Raw genomic sequence first — 22139 nt, 5'->3', positions numbered from 1 at the left:
AAAGAACTGTACTAAGACTGCATTGTTTTCATGGTTTCTATAGAAACAAGTCTGTGAATTAGGCTATAGGGACACAACAGGACTCTGATATATTGTAAAAATTGCCTTTGGATTTGGAAATCTTAGAAAAATAAAATTTCTTTACTTAAAAGCAATCTCCAATCAGTCTATTTTCATATTTATTTTATTTAAGCTGCATTGGGACAAGGCATTAAAATTGTCCACGTGAAGAATTATTTCTAGGGAACAGCCAAGTCACATAGGCTTTACATATTCCGTCCTTGACATGAATATGTATGATCTCAACAGAAACAGATACACTGTTATTGTTTTTCAAGGGCTTACACCGCTTGATGCAGTCTCAGAGAAGCCATGTTAGTTTTAATACCTTGAATGGCTTCGTATTCTCATTCCTGAACCCATTTCTTCCATAGCTATCATTATTCTTTAGCACCTGTCTCTTTCTGGCTTGCACTTTCCTTTGCGTAGTAAACATTCTCAGGAAGACCTGGTTTTCCATTTTCATATATTTTTTTCTCTCAGTGGTCTGCTGTTGAGATCTGTATTACCCTAGGAGACAAGAGAGAGAGAGGGTGAGAAAATCCTTGTGGGCCAGAGCTGACAGTTCTGACATTTTTGCCCCTTCTTGCTAGAAAAATGCCTGGGCTGCTTCTACAGTCTTTCTTCCTTGTAATGGATACCACTGGGTCATAACTGGCTCATTCTGTGTAAGGTTGTGATGGTTTAGGGGAACTTTCTTTGGGTTGGTGTGCTCAAGCAGGTCTGGACTCTACACGGGCCATTGAAAGACCAGAGTGCGGTCCCCAGGATACAGTGCTCACCATGAGCTTGCCTGTGTTGTCTCACGAGGGCCCAAGAGGCTTGTTTTGCTGTTGTGATGTGTCTTCCCAAGAAAGAAAAGTTATTGCTCACTACATGCCACAAATGGATTTTGGAAATTAGCAAGATTTCCTTATGGAGATTATGGAATATTTGCAAGCAACCTAGTCTTTCACAGCCTCACCCATGCCTATCCCTGTAGCTTTATCTCCTGCACTGGCCATCACTCTTGCCTCACCATGAGCCCCTCTTCTTTAGTCATGATGCACCCTGTGCAAATTCCACCCATGCACTGTTGCATCTGTTGGGCCTTTTGTCTGGAATTCCCTTCTTCTCTCCTCTACCTGGTATGGATCAGTTATATTTATTTTTAATTTTCATTAAATTTTTTTCACTTTCATTTATTTTGATACCAGACACATACATTTAGAAAATACACCGATTATGTCCTTGGATATCATGTAGCCTCAACTGCTACAAAAATTTCTAAAAACTTCCTCTCAGTTTCTGTACGTCTGTTGTCTTGGAAGGTAAAAAGCAGGCTCTGCCCAGTGAGTGGCATGCTCTAGATTCTTGTACAGATCACATCTGCCCAGTCTCCCCACGTTAAACCAGTCGCTTTTCCCTGTGATCCCTTCCCATGAGTGCAAACACCACATCACAGGACATTTGCTCACAATCTTATTGTAATTGATGTGTGTGTCTACCTTTCTACTGGATTCTGAGCTCCACAAGGGAGGATGGTCTTTCTTATTCATCTCAGTATCCCATAGTACAGGCCTAGCCCGTATTCACAACTTGATAGATATTTGTGGGACTGAATATAATGCCACTTTGGAAAACTAAACTCTGCGGCATCTTGACTCAGTGCTGACCCATGTACTAGTGTGCTTAGAATATCTCATGGCTGCGGATGGCATATCTGGCCCTAAGACCAACAAGGAGAAATGGGATAAGAAAGTGCAGATGAATCAAGACATGGAGAACAGACCCCAAGGGCCCCAGCCTTATAACTTCTGCATGTTGTTGGCACAGTCGTGTGGAGGGAGAGCAATTGGACCAGCACCAGCAGGATGCAGGAATAAACAATCACCAAGCCAAGGCAGGGGTTGTCCCTTATGAGGTGTCTAATTCTAGAGGCTAAGACTTAACAGGTGGAAGGAGCTGAAATGCCTCCTGATTCTGTTGAGTGCAGGAAGCCTTATGAGTAACCCTTGCCAAGGTGAGAAATTAGCAAGAAGAACTCTTTTCAGGTTTTTTTCCTGAAAGGAGATGGTTACACATTAACTGTAGGACTCATCCAGAGGCAAGCCTCTGGTTTAACTTAATTTCCTGGCCTAACCATTATTTAAGAGTTAGGGAACTATCAGAAAGATTCTGTGTCCTATTTTTTGTTTCCTCCCTAAGCAAACGGGAAGAGCAGGCTCAGTTTGAATTCAAATGTCAATGGGGTTGCCGCTTTTGGCTAAAACCCAAAATACCCAGTCCTGCAAGACTGCTATAAGTGAGTAAGAAACGTTACTCTTACTGAGGGCTGATTCCACCAGATGCTCAAACACAAGGCCAGAAAAAATTCCCAGAATTCATGGAGGTTGAATATTGTTGGCACATCAGCACTGAGACTCCAGCTCCCTGCCTCTCTCAACCTAACTCAAATCCTTGACCTTGAGTTGTCCTGATTAATCCTAAATGGAGGGCAGCTTTTTCAATCTTCACAGCAATTAAGACAACTTGCCTTTCCATAGCACGGGGCTTGGATGACCAGGAGCAAGTAAGTCACTGAACATCTATAAGCTTCTTTATTCTTTTCTTTACTTGAAAGAGATATACCTACCTCACAGGGTAAATAAGACTAAAAAATATATACAATGTGCCTGGCTCCTGTAAAAGTAGGCGAAACCTCTGTTCCCTGGCTCAATGTTTTTCTAAGGGACAATTTCGCCACAGTATTTGGTTCTGAAACTTGATCATACATCTGAATCACCTGGAGGGCTGGTTAAACCACATATGCTGGGCCTCCCTCTGAAGCTTCTAATTCAGTAGGTCTGAGTGAAGCCCGAGAATTTGCATTTTTAACAACTTCCCAGATGATACTGATGTCGCTGATTATCCAAAGGACTACATTTTGAGGACCATTGTTCTAGAATAATGCTTGCCTCTCTCTTCACCTTTCCCTTTCTTCTCTTCTGGGAAGAAGAATGATTTATCTCATATTTAGAAAAAGGAACCAGGGAGGCAGGGGTGAAGCCCATCCAGTGTCTTCTTTTGGATCTACCTGCAGGGCTGATGAATTCTGCTTATTCGGGCTGCTCCTCAGGGAGCAGGGCTGTGGTTCTTAAGTTCTTAAGTTCTGCAGGTACCTTTAATTCTGGGGTGAAGTACAAGAATGCCCATGATGGACACCCATTAAATTCTCAATCTAGAACCATAGCATAAAAGTTTTTACATATTTGTCTCCTGCATTCTTTTTAAATGGCTCTGAATTAAGGAAAATAAGAATGGACTATTTTAAATCATCCCCTAAAACCCCACCTATACTCAGTGCTCAAGAAGTGGTGCTGCGGTGATTATTTCCTTAATGTTAGAAATCTAAATTCAACCAGTATTGACAAACCCTCAAGAATAATGACATTGTGGGGGATACGAGAGATGAATGTACATTGCCTACAAGCTTGAGAATATCCCTGTGATTGTCCAGTGAAAACAAGCTTGTATTTAGCACCTATTCGCCAGGCCTACTGTCAGGTGGCGTCATCAGACATGGAGCCTACTTTCAATGAGCTTCCCCTCAGATGGGGATGCATGATGACTACCAGCACCTGTGGTTCAGGTAGACAGCATCACATCTTAGAGCTTTCAGATTCTAGAGAGGGAGTGTTGCAGATGAAGGAATGGAGAAGACTTTGGGGTTCCCATTGTGTGTGATCAGGGCACGGCTGACTAGAAGCCAGGAAGCACAGAAGTGTGAAACAGCAAAGCAGCAGCAGGAAAGGGGAACTAGGAAAATGACCGTTGAGAGTAGAATCCACACCTACCGGCTGTGAGCTGGAACGTGGATAACCTCATTCCTCAGAAAGGGTTTTGGAGGAGCCTGTCTTGGACACCTGGATGATTTCCACGGAGGTGATACCTTTGCCAGCCACACGGTGTCTGGTGCGCAGCTTGTTCAGAGCAGTCTCTGCCATGCCGGCCCGCTCCTCAGCATCATCCAGCTCATGCACGGTCTTCCTGTAGCGAGCCAAGGTCTGGTTGGCCTGCTCCTCCTGTGACAAAGACACAGTGGAAATGGGTGTGAACCTGGCTTGTTCTGGTTAATGGGATCTGTTCTGCAGTGTCATCTAAGAGCACAACTGTTCTATAAGGCTTGCTGCAAAACACAGCAGTCCTGGGTTGGGGTCGTCTTCCAGTTTACCATGAACAACCATCTTCAACACTCTTAGCTGATTCTTTTTGGCCTTGGTGTCCATATTTCTAAATGAAATGTGCTCTGTTGTGGCTTCTATCATTTGTGGTTTTAAGCATTAGTCATTGGGCCTCCCTTTGAAGTTGTGGATTTAACGCTTCTCTTAGCCCTCACCACACATTTCCCATCCCCTTGTCTTCTCAGTAGAGTCGTAGTTGGTTTGTTTAGACCATATTTACTGTATGCCTGGGCTTTATGGAGCACTGGGGAAGTGCACTGGATGGATGGGTGGCTGACTGATTCAGTGCAGTGGCTCCAGAACTTGCAGCAAATGATAGCAAAGTCCAATATCTATTTCTTGGGTGATGGTGGTGTAGGATGGAGACTTGAAGCCACCATTTGCTAACCACTTGACTTTGATTTTAACACTGAATAAGATAACATAAATAACCCACACTGGGCTGTTTACTCACCTGTGAAATGTACTAAAAATATCAGCTTTCCTGCCCTGTATCAAGAGGATCAAATAAGGGTGGGTCCTTGTGTTTAACAGTGTGACCAGGAGGGAGAGGCTGTCTTGGCAGAGGCCACAGTGGCAGTGGAAGCAGGACAAAGGAAGTTAACTTCCCCAGTTTTAGAGCACACCCTGCAGAGGGCACTTCAATGAACGCAGGTGTTCTTAGAGGGTAAGTCTGATTTTAACATGGCAGTCTTATTGCCAGTCCACTTTCAACATGATAGCGAGGATGCAGTGCCATGGACATGGAACTCATGGGAGTTGTCTTTTGGCCAATACTTTATTCCTTCCCTGTGGTTAATTCTAATCAAGCCTAGAGACCCGGGCTGGGAAGGGAGGGGGAATTAGGGGTGCCTGGGAACCACTTACCGCCTCTTCAATCTGCCGCTTGTAGACCTTCAGCTTGTTCTGCAGCTTCTCCACCAGCTCCTGCATGCGCTGGTTGGTCTTGTGGTCCTCCTCTGTCTGGAAGACCAGCTCTTTGAGGCGACGCTCATTCTTCCGCAGCGTCTTGACCGTCTCCACATGCCGTTTCTGCTCGCCATCCAGTTCTGTCTCTAGTTCCTTGATCTGAGGAAGGAAGAGAGGAATGTGGCTGAGGGAATGTATGTTTTTGAACTTCAGAGCTCAATGACTTTGAATAGGGGTGTTGTGGCTACATCGTCCACTTCCCTCTCAGAGGTGAGCAGATGAGCCCTGGACAGGAGGGTAGGGCCCTGATGTAGTTGTCAGATGATGACTTTCCTTGAGCTTCAAATTTCCTCCTCTGGGAAATAGAGGTGGTCAGGAAATGTGACCAAACCTCCTGGGCTCTTCCAGCTCTAACATTCCATGAAGTAAAGACTAAGGTTTGTGCTCTGACTGGTAGAGCTCAGTTGGTTGGGCATCCTTCCACAAAGCAAAATGTCATGGGTTTGATTCCTGGTCATGGCACAGGCCTGGGTTGCAGGTTCAGCCCCTAGTTGGGGTGAGTACGAGAGGCAACTGATCGATGTTTCTCTCTCTCTCTCTCCCCCACTTTCCCCTCTGTCTAAAAATAAGTACATAAATAAAATCTTTTTAAAAAAAGACTTGTTTTATGTAAGTAATGAGAGGAATAATGTTGGAAACCAAGATGGGGAACAAAGAAAGGGGAAGAATATTGGAAACTGCTCTGCTTGGGGCCCAAGGACATTCTGAGGGAAAGATGAAAGGGAGAGGAGACCTTCGTGTAAATAAATGAGAGCCGACATCTCAATTTCTTTTTCTTTCCTAGCTCTGGAATAACCCAATTCCTCATCAAGTGCTGGGCAGGTTTTGCAGGAAGAGACCTCCTCCCTCCTCCAGGTTGGCCACATCTCCCTTCTCTTTCTCCTGGCTCAGCTCTGTGTCGCCCTCACCCTGGTCTCCAGCTTCATGATTGTGCGCTTCCCTCCTTTTAGGGCCAGCTGCTCAGCCTCCTCCATCTTGGCCTGTAAGTCTTTGATGGTGATCTCATAGTTCTTCTTGATCTTCTCCAGGTGCATGCAGTGGTCCTGCTCTTGTCGGAGCTCTTCTGCCATGCGGGCAGCCTGTGGGAGATGAGAAGAGCACAAGCTGGAGCTGGGTCTCCATCCAGGCTCCTAGTACCTTTGAGTGATAAGGGACCTTGTCTCCCATCTCTGGGGAACCGAGTGGCTGACTTGTAGAACCTCGCTGACACACTGCTGGGTTTGGTGGAAGGGTGCTCCATGCTCCCATATCTTTCTATATGCATGGGGAAGAGGCAGGCTCCTGCCCTCACAACTAGGCCTCCCAGTCCTGTAGACTGCACCAGCCTCATGCTCTCCAGCCAGACTCTTTGCTGTCTCCTCCAAGAAGGGTGCAGCATGGAGGGTGGGCAAAGCACACATCTGGAGTAGGAAGATGAAGGTCTGTACCCAGCCCCTGTGTGACCTTCGGCAAGTCATTTCACCCACTTGTTCTTACATTCATTCCACAAATATTAATGGAGGACCTACTGTGTGCTCCATATGTATCTATGCTCTCAGGACATACCTCCAAATTAGACCAAACGTTCCAAACCTTCTGACATTTCAATTAAGTGTGAGGAGGCTGCCAAGAAAAATCTGTATTTTCTCAGTCCTAAAGTGGGATACGTAGTATCTACCACTCAAGGTGCGTGTGAGTGCCCAAAGCGATGCTGTGGTAACAACACTTGGCAGCACATCTTGCCAACGTCCACCCCAGAGTCCCTGGGCACAGCAGCCATCTTCCTTTCACTAACCCTCCCTACAGGGCTGGTTTGTTCCTCCTAGTCAAAAGCCTGCCCAGATGAGCCCACATCAATGGCTCCTTTGGTCTGTGTCCCTAGGCCACGCTCATCTCTCGCATGATCATGTGTAGCATGTAAGTATTCCCCCAGACTTTGTACTCCTCGGAGCAGGGGCCACATTCCCACTGGCAGGGTGCCAGGACTCCATAGCGACTCATGGGTGGGGGCTGGCCTTCCCTGCCTATGGCAGCTGGGTCCCTAGCAGGTGGCCTGGCACAGCGTGCCCAGGCCCCTCCCTCCAGCAGCAGACAGCGCACACACTTACATCTGTCATGGCTTTCTTGGCCCTCTCATCCGCTGAACGGAACTCGCTGATGAGCTCCTCATGCTCATTGGAGATGCGTTGGACGTCTGATTCCAGCTTGCGCTTGACCACCAGGAGGCTTTGGTTCTGGAGGGGGAAGTAAAGGAACCACTGTGAGACAGGAGTCCACACACCCCTTCTGTTTCCAGGAAGGAAACTGACTGTCTCCCAGACACACTTGCCAGATTCCCTAGCAGGTGATAGCCCTGAGACTCTGCTTGGGGTGAGGACCTCTCCCCTGTATTCTTCTCTGAGTTTTAGAGCAGAACATGCACCACGAGGTGCCCAGGAATGACATTATTTAGGCCTGGGGAGGATGGCAGCTGTAGAACAATCCTGAACTCAGAGGTGGGAAAACTGGGAAAACCCTGGTTCAAGGTTGGGTACTTCCACCTATGTGGATAAGTTCCTTACCTCTAGGCTTTAGTTTACTTGTCTCTAAATGGGATAACTCCTATATGCCCCATGTGCACTTTTTTTTCTTTTGGTGAATTCAAATGAGATCATGAGTAAGGATTAAGCCATACACATAAAGGACTGCACTGTGAGTAGTAAGTGGTACTGGTGTTATCACTAGTAGCTGACAGGTGTCTCCATGTCAACAATGGATAAACCGCTCAACTCTCTGGGCCATGTTTTTTCATTTGTAAAGGAATGTCAGACTTTGGAATATTTTTGATCCCTTTTAGTTCTGAAGTTATAGCCTCAGCTATACTGGGGGTTCTTAAAATTGGCTTAATAATCAGAATCTTCTGAGAAGTTCCTAAAGGTTTAGCCTTCTGAGGTCCCACCACAGACTCACTGGATCGGAATCTCCAGGGAAGACTCCAGAGTCTGTCTTTAAAAGCTCTACACACAGTGTACATGTAGTTAACACACTGTGCTGTACACTGAAAACTGGTGAAGATGGTACATTTTATGTCATTATCATTATTTACCATAACAAAACCAACCAAAAAAAGCTTTGCAGGTGAGTTCTGAGGCCTTGATGAATGAGGACACTAGCTGCCTCTGAGTTCTGAGGGGAGCCCATAAGGTTTGGGCACCATTCTCTGCCCCATGTGAGTTTGCATGCCACTCCCCAGGGAGCCACCATCTTACCTGGACATTGACCTCGTTGTGTCGCTCTGTGATCTCTACCACCTCCTGCTCCAGCAGCTTGCGAGAGCGCTCGCTGCCCTCCAGGCCTGAGCGCACCTCGTCCAGCTCCGTCTGCAGCAGGCTCAGGCGCCTCTCCTGCAGGTTGTACTGCTCCCGCAGCTCCTCATGCTGCCTGGCATCCTCATCCATCTGGACCTGCAAGTCCTGGGGGGGCAAGAGGATACGACCTGAGCCCATCTCACAGCCTGGGGATGGCCAGGATTGAGGTGCTATGACCTTCCCAGAGCTGGCTCAGGAGGGTGCTAGGATCGGGGTGGTAGGGAAGTGGAGGCCACAGAGGAAGAGAGTGTGAGGTGTAGACCTGCCCTTGGGGAGTTCTCAGCCTACTTGAGGTGTAGCTGGGTGACCAGGGGATTTGTTCAGCAGGGAGTCATCATGAAGTCAAGGGTTTATTGGTAACAGAACATCTGGTGTTTACAGCAGGACCTTCTCAGGGAGGCCTTTCTCAACAACCTTTGACAATTACACCTTCCCTTGGCTAATCTTCTCCTGTTTTGTTATTTCTCCATCACATTTACCATTTTTTAATACTACGGTTTTATTTATGTGTTGCATATTGTTTATCTGCTTAGATAGTTTTTGTTTTGTCCATTCTCCTGCCTCTAGCACTTAATACAGCCCCCAGAAAGGGGAGGTCTCCAATAAACATGTTTTCAATGTGTGGCTCCAGCTATGCAAGCTTTAAAGACCAGACTGATGATGAAGCATGACAAAGGATCTCAACTCTATTTGGGTCTGTTTCTGAAGGTGAGTAAGTGGTGGGTGCATGGGTATTTATATTTTATATTTTTCTATGTCTGAAATTATTGATAGTAAATAAAAAATGATTAAAAAAATCAAGACAGGTCCAACTTCCTGTTTTCCTCCTTTTTTTCCCCCTATTCCAGTGGTCCAGGATATGGACTTGGTGGTTGGGGTCTCTCACTGGTACAGTCTCCAAGTCTCCTGCTCCCTGGATTGCCGGCCACCCCACGTTCTCACTGTCATGCCTTTATCCTAGTTGAAGACATGCATGGTGTCGGCTTTCTGTAAGCCTGCAGGCTTGGGTTGGCTTGATTGTTGATTAGTTCTCCCTCCCAGATCGCTACCTTGATTTGCTGTTGCAGCCTTTTCAGCGTCTTCACAAGTTCGCTGTTGTTCTTGTTGGCATGGTCCAGCTGGATTTCCATCTCATTTAGGTCAGTCTCCATCTTCTTCTTAAGCCGAAGTGCCTCTGCCCGGCCCTTGGCTTCCGCCTCCAGGCTGGCCTGCAAAGACTCGATAGCCCTCTGGTGGTTCTTCCTGCAAGTCCAAGCAGAGAAGGTGTTGGTGTGCTGGACCAGTTCAGTCTGCGCTATATCTCTCTTCAAAACAACAGTCATTAATTAATTGTATTTATTATATATTAATTTTGTTATAATCAACATAACAAACACTTCCATAAAACCCTCATATAAGCTGTATTAATGTCCTTTTAGCCCTGGCTGGTGTAGCTCAGTGGATTGAGCTCGGGCCTGCTAACCAGACAATCGCGGTTCGATTCCCAGTCAGGGCACATGACTGGGTTGCAGGCCAGTTCCCTGCAGGCCAGTTCCCAGCAGGGAATGCGCAAAGGGCAACCATACATTGATGTTTCTCTCCCTCTCTCCTTCCCTTCCCCTCTAAAGATAAATAAATTTTAAAAAATCTCCTTTTATAGGAGGGGACCAGAGGAGATAATTTATATGTTAAAAAAAACATTTGTTTCATTGAGGCAAATAAATGGTTAGCATGTTAAGATCCTGTCACCTGCCCCATGCTCTCTTCATCTCCACTACACCCACAAACACCCACTATGTCCAGTCGCGTTCCTGGATTTGCAGTACCTTGAGGTGTATTCAATTTCCAGGTATGGGCAAGGGTATCATGATATTCTCAAACGTGAACAAAATCAGGATTCACTTTGACTCAAGAATAAATACAAGCAAAACCCACAAAACATGTTGAAAAAAATCAAAGAAGATCTAAATAAATAGAAAGACATTCCTGTCTTAATATTGTTAATATGGGATTCAATGTATCCGGTCACAAAAGACCACATATTGCAGTATTCCATTTATATGAAATGTCCAGAATAGGCAAATCTGGAGAAACAGGAAGTATATTAGTTGTTGCCTAGGGCTGGGGATAGTGGGGAGAAGTGGGGTATGACTGCTAAATGATGCGAGATCTCTTTGGGGAGGGGATGGAAATGTTTTAAAGTTGTAGTGATAGTAAAACAACTAAAAACCATTTAGTTTTTTCCCTTAACATGGGTAAATTGTAGAGTATATGAATTATATCTTTTTAAAGAGATTTTATTTATTTATTTTTAAAGAGGGGAAGGGAGGGAAAAAGAGAGGGAGAGAAACATCCATGTGTAGATGCCTCTTGGGTGCACCCTACTGTGGTCCTAGCCCACAACCCAGGCATGTGCCCTGACTGGGAATTGAACCGGTGGCCCTTTGGTTCACAGGCCAGCACTCAATCTTCTGAGCCACACCAGCGAGTGTGGTATTTGAATTGTATCTTAATAAAGCTGTTGCACACACACACACACACACACACACACACACACATCCCACTTTATATGCACACACACCACATAGTGGCACAGCTAGAAATTTGGGGTGAGGTTCAGGTTTAGCCTACTGGCTGTAGAGTCATCGGACTTCTCCTCACAATATGCTTTCATACCTATAATTTCATTTACTCTTTATAACATATCTCACAGATTTTTTTTATTGTGGCAAAGTACACACATCAAAATTTACTCTCTTAATTATTTTTAAGTGAACAGTTCAGTGGTATTAAATACATTCATAATGCTGTGCCACCACCACCACCACCCATCTGTAGACTCTTCATCTGATAAAGCTGAAACTCTGCACCCATTAGACCATAACTCCCCCATTTCCTCCCTCCCCCAGCCCTCGGCAAACACCTACATTCTGCCTCTATGATTTTGACTACTCTAAAAACTTCATATAAATAGAATCGTACAATATTTGTCCTTTTAATAACTGGGTTATTTCACACAGCATAATGCCTTCAAGGTTAATCTATATTGTATAATGCATTAGAATCCCCTTCTTTTTTTAAGGCTAAACAATATTCCATGGTATGTGTATATCACATTTTATTTACTGATTTGTCAATGGACATTCAGGTTGCTGCCCACATTTTCGCTGTTATGAATAAAGTTGCTATGAATGTGAGTGTACAAATATCTCTTTTAGACCCTGCTTTAAATTATTTTGGGCATATATCCAGAAGTGGAATTGCTAGATCATATGGTAATTCTATTTTAAATGTTTTGAGAAATGTCTATTCAAGTCCTTTGCCCACTTTTGAATCCCTGCACTGTTTTCCACAACAGCTGCACCATTTTACCTTCCCACTGCAGTGCACAAGGGCGCTGGTTTCTCTACATCCTCACCAACCCTTGTTATTTTCTATTTTTTGGATAGTAGCCTTTGTAATGGGCGTGAGGTGGTATGTACTGCATTCTGCCATATATAATGTGCATTTTACCCCCAAATTTTTTAGGGAAAAGGATACACATTATACATGGGTATAAATGATTATATACCATGGGTATAATAATGGCTATAATAATCCCATGTATATATAATGCACACAAAAATGTGGGTGTACATTATACATGGAAAGATATGGCAATTAGAGTTTTGATTTGTACTTTCCTAATAACTAGTGACCTTGAACATCTTTCCACATGCTTATTGGCCACCTGTATATCTTCTTTGGAGAAATATCTATTCAAGCCCTTTGCCCATTTTTGTAATGGATTATTGTCTCATAAAGTTTTGTGGTGAGCCACTAATGTACGACATTTCAAAGTGTTTGTAAACCTCATCTGTATAATTCCTATTTAACAGATGCAGAAACTGAGGTTCAACTAAATTGCCCAAGGTCACATGACCAGTAGGTGGCAGAGACCAGGTTTCTGGGCTCTGCTCCATTATGCTACTAAAGTCACCCATTGTTTCAGCACCATACCTTGTAGCTTCAAATTCTTCTTCTTTCTCATGAATTCTCCGATCGATGTCAGCTTTAACCTGAGCCAGTTCCAGCTGAATACGAATCACCTTGCTTTCTTCAACCTGCCAGGAATGTAAACATCAGTCTTTCCGGCTAAGCGTGTGTGCGGTCCCTGGCCCAGTATTCAGCCCCCAAAGATCCCCATACAGCCATGAGGTTACCTCCAAGGAAGACTCAGCTTCCTCCAGGGCCACTTGGAGTTCTTCCTTTTCAATCTCCAATTTTTTCTTCAACTTCTGCAGCTCATGCACACTCCTTCCTCCCTCGCCCAGCTGATCAATCAGCTCCTTTATCTCCTCTGAGAAAAAAATATTCTTGTTAATAAGGCACATGAGGACTATGAGCATTTCAGGGTTATGGCATGTGGCACAGACATTTCTGCACTGGGGCCAGAAGCAGGTGCTCCTAGCCTCGCTCTATGAAAAGAGAAGCCATATACTTCAAATCATAGACTCACGGAGCATTAGAGCTTAAACACTGGACAACAGTGGACCCAAGCTCCTGTTTTTATAGATGAGAGGCTGAAGCCCAGAGAAGACTAAGCCAGCACGGAGTCGCTTTAGGGCCAGTGCCCAGGACTCCCAGGGTCTGTCAGTTCTACGTGCAAGGCCTTCCTTTCTTAGAGACACTCTCCACACAGTACCCAGAGGTCTCAAATTCCAGCCCCAAACTCTTACACATAATAAATATACATGCACATGTATATTATTTACATATGGCAGATGTCAGGGCTCAAATAAAATCTATTGAGCCCTTATTTATGCCAGCTACTCTGCTACATGAAGACTTGACATATTTTATCATATTTCATTGGCACAACAACCTAACAAGGAAGGCAGTATAATTTCCCCAACTTACAGACGAGGAAACTAAGGCACAGAAAATTTAAGTAACTCACCTGCCTGAAGTTATATTATTGAATGCTTAAGTGCTTCTACAAAGGGCTTTCCAGCCAGTCAACAAACATTTATTGTGCATCTACTGTGTGTCAAGTGCTAACCCATGATGTGCACTTTGGGGGGGAGGAAGGAGGCCCTGCCTGTGTCTTTGCCCCTGTAGGCCCACCCGCCTGCCCTTAGATTTACCCTGCAGAGTCTTGTTCTCCTTCTTCACTGACTCAAGGTGCTCCAGGGATTCCTCATAGGCTGTCTTGATCTTGAAACTCTCAGTCATGTACATGCGGCACTCCTTCTGTGAACTGTCCAGCTCCACCTGCAGCTCCTCGCACTTCTGCTGCCACTCAGCCAGCATCTTGTCAAAGACCCGCTGCTTCTTGTCCAGGGCAGCAGCTGCGGCGTTGGCCTAGGGAGAGGTAGGGATAGTCTCTGAGGGTCTGACTTTTCTGCCCCTTTCCCTTCCTTCTGCCCCCTCCCTTCTTTGCTCTCCTTCCTCAGGGACTCTGATGACCACAGACTTCTTAGGCCCTGGGATATAATTCAACATTTCTGGCACAAACACAGACTAGGGAGACAGGAAAGAGCTCCATGCCAGTTGTGAAACTTCTGCTACTAGATGTGGCCTCAGGTGGTCTACCTTATCTTCCTAGGCTAGAATTTTTTCAGGTATAGAATGAGGAATCTGGGCCACAACATCCCTCCCAGATTTATGGCATCCACCCAATTCCCTGCAATGTGTCTCTCTCTCAGCCCCTCACAGCTGGCATGAAGCAATGGTCCTGTCTGGACCCAGACCAGGTGGGTGTGTGCACTGGAAATCTTATTTAATTCAGCTGGAGACTGGCAGATCAGTCTGAATCAGAGATGCAAAGAGGAATGTTTAGCCATACGAACTGTGGGGTGTGGTTTCTGTGAGAGAAAAGGGAGCAGGGACAATGTATAAAATGACTTAGTGAGACTGTTTTACCCTTGTCATGGATCTATGTAAATAGTGGCTTGTTGAGTGTTAAGATCTTAGAATTAGGAGTACATATAAACACATACACAAGTAGGAGCCTGTGTCTAGTGAGCCTGTATGCAAACCCTATGTGTCACCCTCACGGGCCACTGTCTCTTCCCGATCACCCCAGACATGGGCTAAGTCTCATCCAGATCCCCGCGGGCCCTTGGATCTGGCAAATAGGCAGCCTTTGAACTTTTGACACCCTGACCTTTTCCAAGTCAATGGTGAGGTCCTCAACTTCTGCCTGGAGTCTCTGTTTATTTTTCTCGAGGGACGCAGCCCTTGCCTGGGCAGCTTCAGCTGTCTCTTCTGCTTCCTGGAGCCTGGCGGCCAGTTTCCTCCTGTGAATGAGGGAAAGAGGGGCTATCAAGGAAACGTAGGAGCCCACAGGCAGGGGGGCCCAGGGTGTGGCGCTGAGATCTGGTGTCATGACGGAAGAGATGCAGACAGAATGTTGAGTGTTTAGAGGAAACAACCATTGTCCATTCACTAATTCAACAAATACTGTGCCAGGTATTGTTCTAGGCCACGGGTGGCAAACACAAGGCCCGAGGGCTGAATCCAGCCTTCCACCTTGTCTTATCTGGCCCAGCACCTTCTTTCTATCTGGCAGCAGTGCCAAGCTCCTTGCCCCTAGATAAGGAGCAGTTACATTTATACAGTCCTACAATTACATTCGGCCCTTTGAAGGCAACCGTGAGGCTGATGTGGCTCCCGGTGAAAATGAGTTTGACACCCCTGTTCTAGGCATTAGGGAAGTAGCAGTGAACAAAAGACTCCCAGGTCTCTGTCTTTATGTTAGTTCTGTCCTAGACTGGGACAGGCAATACACAGCATATGGACATAGTATATGGAGAAAATAAAGCAGGGAAGGGGACACGTGAGCAAAGACTGGAGGGAGGGAGGACAATGGCCCTGTGTGTGTGTGTGTCTGGGGAGAAAGTACCAGGCAGAGAGAGATGAGGGACAGAGATTTAGGTTTAGCCCAGAGTGAGAGCAGGCGGCTCCCAGGCAGCTTGCAATAGAAAGTAGAAAAGGGCTGGAAGGCAGGAGGTGGAAGCTACAGGAAGGCAGATTAAGACTCAATATATGAAGAGATTTTAGATAAAACATTTGTGTGAGCTGGAAGGCACTGTGGTTATTGCTGTCCTGTCACCAAAAATTCCCGTGAGTGGAAGGCTTGGCAAGCAGGCTGGGGTCCCCTTCGTGCCTGGCACAGGGTGGCTTGCACGTAGGGCTTCCCCTGCTGTGTGGGCCCCTGGGCACCCAAGCAGCCCCTTCTTATGCAAGAGGGCAGCTGAGGGCCACATTCACAGCATGTCCACTTTTATTTCCTCAGGCCCGTCAAGCAGAGTGTCCACTTCTCTAGTTTGTGAATGAGGAATAAAGCTCAAAGGACTTGAAGGCATTTATCACAGAGCTGAGGAAAGGCAGAGTGGAAACCCTTGCCACCAAGTGTGGTCTGTGTACTGTCAGTATCACCCCCCACCGGGGACTGGGGAGGCTTCCGACGCACTTCAGAGGCAGAGAAGCCCTGCCCGGAGCAGGAGCCCCTGCTTCTGACTTCCCTGTCTGAGCCTGAGCACTTCAAGGCAGAGGATGTAGGTGAGAGAGCCCTTGAAGTTGATACCTGAAGGCGGTCAGTGTACGCAGTGTGCTTCCCTGTCCAGACACTCATCCCCCCTTTAAGAGGAGCCTGTGAAAAGCCTTCTCCTGGGCATGGCCCTGGACTCAGCTGCGGCTGATGGTGAGATCCCCAGCACCCACCCACTGGCTTGGCCTTCCCTTCCCCCCTGTCCTGGCACAGGGTGAGCTCACTTGGTCTCCTCCAGCTCCTCCGTCCTTTGGATGGCATCGGTCTCATACTTGGTCCTCCAGGTGGTCACCTCAGTGTTGAGTTTGGACACGAGGCGCTGCAGCTCCGTCTTGCCTCCCTGCTCCTCCTCCAGCTGTTCCTTCAGCAGGTCCAGGTCGTGCTTGGTGTTGGCCAGACTCACCACAGCTGTGCTGCGAGACTGTGGGGACCACATGAGCCTGTGAGAGGCCCATTGGTCTCTCCACGCCCCCCCGGGCCAGTACTTAGACGTTTGTAACGCTGGCTCAACAGCGCAGCAAGTAAAGGGCGAAAAGACACATGATTCTATAACCCTAGTCATCAGGGTTTATTTTCCTTGTCTTTTTCCAATTACCATCCACAAGCTATCTAATTTCACTTTGTCATACACAGAACATACTTCTGTTTTGTAGTTAACTTTTTTACCTGCTAGTGGGTCAAATATTTTTTATGTTTCCTCTGTATCTTCATAATCTATAACCTTCTTCAAGGAGGCAGCTCTGCCACCCCCACCCCCAAGCAAACCTTGGACTCTTCATCCAGCTGCCTCTTGTAATCGTCCACCTGCGATGTCAGCGAGGTCTTCATCCGCAGGATCTGATTGAGCCGGCTCTGCGATTCTTCATATTCCCGGCTCAGCTCACTATTTTCAGCTGGGTGAGAAGAAAATGGGAGAAATATTGGATGAAGATCTGGCTCCCCAGCCCAGATGCTGGGGTCCCCCGGGGCAGTGTCCCCAAAGTGCCCAGGAAGTAAGATGGTGTGGCCAACTAAGCTGGAATGGGGAGCACAGTGACCACCACACCAGCCCCCCCCCTCAATTAAATCATCCTGGGAGTGGAGCAAGTTCCCCAGAGTTGCCAGCATCCTAGTGACTTGCATGGGGTAAAAGGGTTCTTTTAATGAAGACCTGACCCCTGGCTGGAGATACAGCAAAGGAGTCTGGAGAAGACAGTGGGGTAGAGTGTGTGCTTTCTAAACTGTATTTGTCGCAGTCCCAGAACCTGCCACACTCCTGTCGTTTGTGGTCTGATCGCTGGGGCCAGAGGCTGGGAAGAGGTGCATGAGTCAGAAAGGAAGATCAGGGCTTCTGGTTCTGCTCTGCAAGTCATTAGTTTTGTCACTTCACCTCACTGAGCTTCACTTTTCTCATCTGTCCGGTGGGGATACTGGTTTCCACATGTGTTCAGGATGTGGGAAATGAGGCTGAAGGATGCCTGCAGGTTCCCTGTGTCACAGTGGAGCTCGCCTGACTGGCTCCCCCAAGGAGTGTTAACTTCTCTCAGGGAGTGCACCTTTGTTTGACTTACTGGTCATGCTGGTTAGAGCCAGCCTCTGCAAGGTTAAGTACAGTGGTAAGTTCCACATTATTTAAGTCCCAGAGATGTAAAGGATTCCTTCTCATAGAAAACCAAAACCAAAACCAAAATCAAAACCAAACCCAGAGGATGCAGTATTGTTGTCCTGTAGGACATTGACCGGTTTTATATCTAACTTAGCAAAGTTCCTTAAGCCTTCCTTCCCCTGCTGTGTATCAATAAATCCCAGCCCCTTGTGCTCTTCAAAGGCAGCATTATTCTTCTGGTTCCCTGATTAGTTACACATGCTTGCTTTATGTTAGTATGGGGGTCATGCATTAAGATATTTATGAAGTGTCAGCATGGTTGCCCCTCCTGCTGGTCTCACAGGATGCTTGGGCAAGGACACCCTATTTTACCCTGCTTGGCTCCCTGTCTTCCCCTGCTTGGGAGAACCGCTTTGCTTCTCCATTTCACCCTGTCAAACCGTGACCTGGGACACTCAGAGGGTAAAATAAAATCTCGTCATCTCATCACAGAGGATGTGAATTTTCCAAAACCAAGAAAGCTCTGGGGAGACAACCTGGGTATTCTTTCAGTTTGCTTGCAGATCCCGCTTCCATTCCTTGCACCGTTCCTCAGGAAGCTGCAGTAGGGACTGAACTCACCTTGGAGGCGGGTCCTGATGGCATTGATTTCTGCCTGGTTTCTCTCCAGCTCAGCCACCTTGGCATTGGCTTCTGCTAAGCTATCTTCCAACTTTCGGACATGGGCCTCGGCATTCATCTGCTCAGGAAGAATGCATTCAGTGGGGAAATGAGGCCAGGCCACAGGTACTAGGAGAACCCAGGCCAGGCCCTTCCTGCTTTCACCTGAGTTTCCCTAGTGCAGCCTCCTAGGTTTCCAGCTCCTTGAGGATATATTCATATTAATGTAATGATAATCTTAATAGTGTGCATTTACTGAGTTTTTCTTATGTGCCAGGAACTTTTATAGCCCTCCCAACAGTGCTATGACGCAGGGATTATTACTATTCCCATTTTACATAGGAGGAAATTGAGGCACAATTAGGTTATGTAACTTGGCCAAGGTATATACAAAATCGGTGGGGGTCTGTGATGGGTTCACCTTGGTTCCAACTAAAGCATGACTGGGACCCGCTGTGAGCTCAGGAAATATCTGTGCAGGAGCCAATGCCTGGGCACCTTCCTGTGGCTCTGGGGGCGGGGCTTCCCTCACCTTGGACTTCTGCACAGTTTCCACGCTTGCGTTGAGGTCGTCGATCTCTGCCTTCATGACCTGCTTGTCCTTCTCCAGCTTGGACTTGACCCTCTGCAGGTTCTCTACGTGCTCCGTCAGCTCGGCCATGGAGTCCGTGTGCTTCTTGCGCAGTGTGGAGGCCGTTGCCTCGCTCTGCAGGGCTGCCTCCTCCAGCTCCCGCCGCAGTTTCAGCAGCTCCGCCTCTCGCTTGCGGTTCTGTTCAATCTGGGGCAGAGTGGTACTAAGGCTTAGCGGGACTGGCTGGCACTGGTCTCCTTGGGGTGGATACTGCCCACCTGATCAAGGGTCCTCTGACATTCCTGCACCCCACTAATGAGATGTCCTGATTGAAATATCAATCCTAAACTTCTAGGTGGGCTGCCCATAGGATTTTAGATAGTGTTGTATGTTGAAGGTATGTTCAAATCTCAACCCTGATACCTTATGTGACCTTATGTGGGAACAGGGTCTTTACAGATGCAAACCAGTTGAAATGCCATACGGGACTAGGGTGGGCCCTAATCTGATGACTGGTTGCTTTTACAATAAGAGGGAAATTTGGACCCAGAGAGACACACAAGGTAAAGGCCAGGTGACCACAGAGCAGAAACTGGATGATACAGCTACAAACGAGCAGCAGCAGAGATCGACTGCAAACCATCAGGAGCTGGGAGAGAGGCCGTGAACAGTTCTGTCTCAGAGCCTTCAGGAGGAACCCACCAGGCAGCCCCTCATCCGCAGCTTTTGCTCTCATGGCTCCCTGTTGTTCTCTTAACTCCCCGAGCTGCTAGAGGTAGTCCCTTTGTTAAAGCCCCTCATTCAAACTATCTGGGACAACTTTGTTTTCTGCCAGGATCCAACCACAGCTGGGTACCTGATTCAGACCAGCTCCCAAAGGAGCAGACCGTGGTCAGGATGATGATGGTGCAGGATGTGGAATCCAGGGGGGCCACAGGAAAAGATGATCAGCCTCCCAGTGATAAGAGACGCTATTTCTGCTCTCTGCTCTGACCCAGGGTCCACATTTGCAAGATATCTGACTATATGAAATTAGGAGAGTATCATATGGCTTCTCCATGATGCCTTCATGTGATTGGAGGGAGATACAGTCCACCCCAGGAGGCACGGTTCAGATTCCAGCCCCCATTTGCCTGTTAGTGGGTGCTCTTGGAGTGTGGGGTTACCCCACCATATTAACCTTGTCTTTATTTCCTGTATTCTGGTGCTCTGGCTTCTGGGGCTTTGCGGACTTCCAAAAGAAGGCCCCCTCCCAGAATAAACTAATCCCTAGAGATAGCAAACAACTCAATTTCAATGACAAACCAACCAATCTAGAGCCCACACCCCCAACCTCTTCCTCTGTATGTGGCTCTCACACTCTTAGCCACTACCCACTTGCCCTAATCACCCAGCGCCAGGCACCAGACAACTAGAGTTGGCCCCCACGCCCCGTAGCCCTCTGAAATTATCTGAACTAGCTGACCCAAGCCTGCTCCCAGGCCTTGCTTGTTCCTTCCTTAGAAACCATAATAGAGGCTCTTGGCACAATTCCCACTCCCTCTGCATCCTGACTGACCCTGGAACTTCCCTGTGTGGCTCTGCCTAGTATGCCCCCTCCTCTTGGGAACTGTAACAAACTATACTTGACCCTTAAACCACACAGGTTTTAACTGCATAGGTCAATTAACTGCAGTCAGTTGAGAAAAAGCTGTGTATGAGTGGACCCGTGCAGTTCCAACCTGTGTTGTTCAAGGGTCAGCTGTATGTCTTCCATAGGAAGCCCCTCCACATATTCTGGCCTTATAGTACCTCAGGTTTTCTCTTACTACACTGTGTTTTAGAACACCCACCCCCTGCATTCAACCAGAACCCTGCTTCCATCAGTGCTACTGAACTACGGAGCTCCAAAAGGAAGTGGACCAAACCACCCCTCTCTTGCCTCCTCTTTATTACTAATGGGTTTCTCCTCATGCTGGCCTCAGGAATTCAACAAAAACTGGCTGGTCTTTATCCCACTGTTCATCACCCAGCATTTTTTTTTCCCTGCAGGCAGCAGGAATTGAGGTTCCCAGGGCCCCCAAGGACGGTACCTGAGCAGATGTGGCTCCCCCAGCCTCTTCTAGCCTGTCGCTGAGGTCCTCGAGGTCCCGGGACAGGTCACTGCGTTGTTTCTCCACCTGGGGTGAGAGTGAATGACATGGACTGAAGCTGCCCATGAGAGCCTTTTCCTGCAGGTGTCTGTGAGGCCGGGGGCCTGCACTCAGAGAGCTCTGCACTCTCTCTGCCACCCTACGTGCTCAGTGAAGGAGGCTGTCAGTTCTCCCTGCTCTGGGTGAGCCTCCGTGCCCATCCTACCCCTCAGCCCAGTTTGGCTGAATTTGGAGTTTAGGTGTCTCATTATTTATTTCCCACCAGCTTTCTGACCTCATTTCTGCATCAACCCTCAACCCTCCCTCCACTCTTTGCTTTTCTTTTTATACCTCTGTACCTGTGCAGGTAGGTGATATTTCATCCCCTCTTCCTAGAAAACCCCCTTGCCTCAGTCCATTGAATTCAATCTTCGAGTCCTCAGGCTAATGTTGCCTCCTCCACCTGCCCAGGCAGAACCAACCTCCTCTTCTTGGCCTCACATCACATGTTATAATCAATGTCCATGTGTAGCACAGTGCTTGGCACACAGTAGGTGCTCAAGAAACAATGAAGCCTTTCAACTGGAAACCTGTCCTCTCTGTTTCTGCTTATGGTTGGACTGTAGCTGACGTTAGGTCCTTTGACTCAAGAAAGGTAGAGGAAGTATGTCTCTTACCTTGGCTCTCATTGCCCTTTCAGCTTCCAGTTCTTCCTCCAGTTCCTCAATCCGGGCCTAGAGGACAAATAGGCAGAAGAAGAGGGTTGAAGGGGGTCATCTTTCCCTGTGAAGTTAGAAACTTAGCCACTTGGCCTTTTATTTAAGATTTTATTTATTTATTTTTAAAGAGGGGAAGGGAGGGGATAGAGAGGGTGAGAAATATCAATGTGTGGTTGCCTCTTACATGCCCCCTACTGGGGACCTAGCCTGCAACACAGGCATGTGCCCTGACTGGGAATTGAACCAGTGACCCTTTGGTTCACAGGCTGGCGCTCAGTCCACTGAGCCACACCAGCCAAGGCACACTTGGCCTTTTAAAATGGAGGTAATGGAAGCTAAACATATAATGAACACTGTCAAAAGCAGAGGAAACCAATGGCCCTGAAGCGGGAGGGAGGCATATGTGAGTCCCTTCAAGGAGCC

The 22139-nt window shown here is 47.2% G+C and overlaps 1 protein-coding gene across 1 annotated transcript in view; it reads right to left on the bottom strand.

Annotated features, from left to right (window-relative positions):
- Positions 1-314: 314 nt before the first annotated feature.
- LOC119043964 (myosin-16) overlaps positions 315-22139 on the bottom strand; it is a 57142-nt gene continuing 35317 nt past the window's right edge. The window contains exons 27-43 of the mRNA XM_037138152.2: positions 21675-21731; positions 20959-21045; positions 18848-19093; positions 18277-18394; positions 16836-16963; positions 16295-16491; positions 14685-14817; positions 13663-13879; positions 12739-12875; positions 12536-12639; positions 9607-9799; positions 8459-8662; positions 7319-7444; positions 6140-6310; positions 5130-5330; positions 3876-4103; positions 315-570 (exon numbers count right to left, since the gene is read on the bottom strand). Of these exons, the coding sequence (XP_036994047.2) occupies positions 3903-4103; positions 5130-5330; positions 6140-6310; positions 7319-7444; positions 8459-8662; positions 9607-9799; positions 12536-12639; positions 12739-12875; positions 13663-13879; positions 14685-14817; positions 16295-16491; positions 16836-16963; positions 18277-18394; positions 18848-19093; positions 20959-21045; positions 21675-21731 (2520 nt within the window). The 3' untranslated portion in view covers positions 315-570; positions 3876-3902. The remainder of the gene's footprint in view (positions 571-3875; positions 4104-5129; positions 5331-6139; positions 6311-7318; positions 7445-8458; positions 8663-9606; positions 9800-12535; positions 12640-12738; positions 12876-13662; positions 13880-14684; positions 14818-16294; positions 16492-16835; positions 16964-18276; positions 18395-18847; positions 19094-20958; positions 21046-21674; positions 21732-22139) is intronic.

The sequence above is a fragment of the Artibeus jamaicensis genome, unplaced genomic scaffold (assembly GCF_021234435.1).
Source record: "Artibeus jamaicensis isolate MK-2021 breed Jamaican fruit bat unplaced genomic scaffold, CSHL_Jam_final contig_402, whole genome shotgun sequence".
Taxonomy (NCBI): domain Eukaryota; kingdom Metazoa; phylum Chordata; class Mammalia; order Chiroptera; family Phyllostomidae; genus Artibeus; species Artibeus jamaicensis.
Note: the sequence above shows the minus strand (reverse complement) of the source record. Positions and strands in the feature narration are given on the sequence as shown.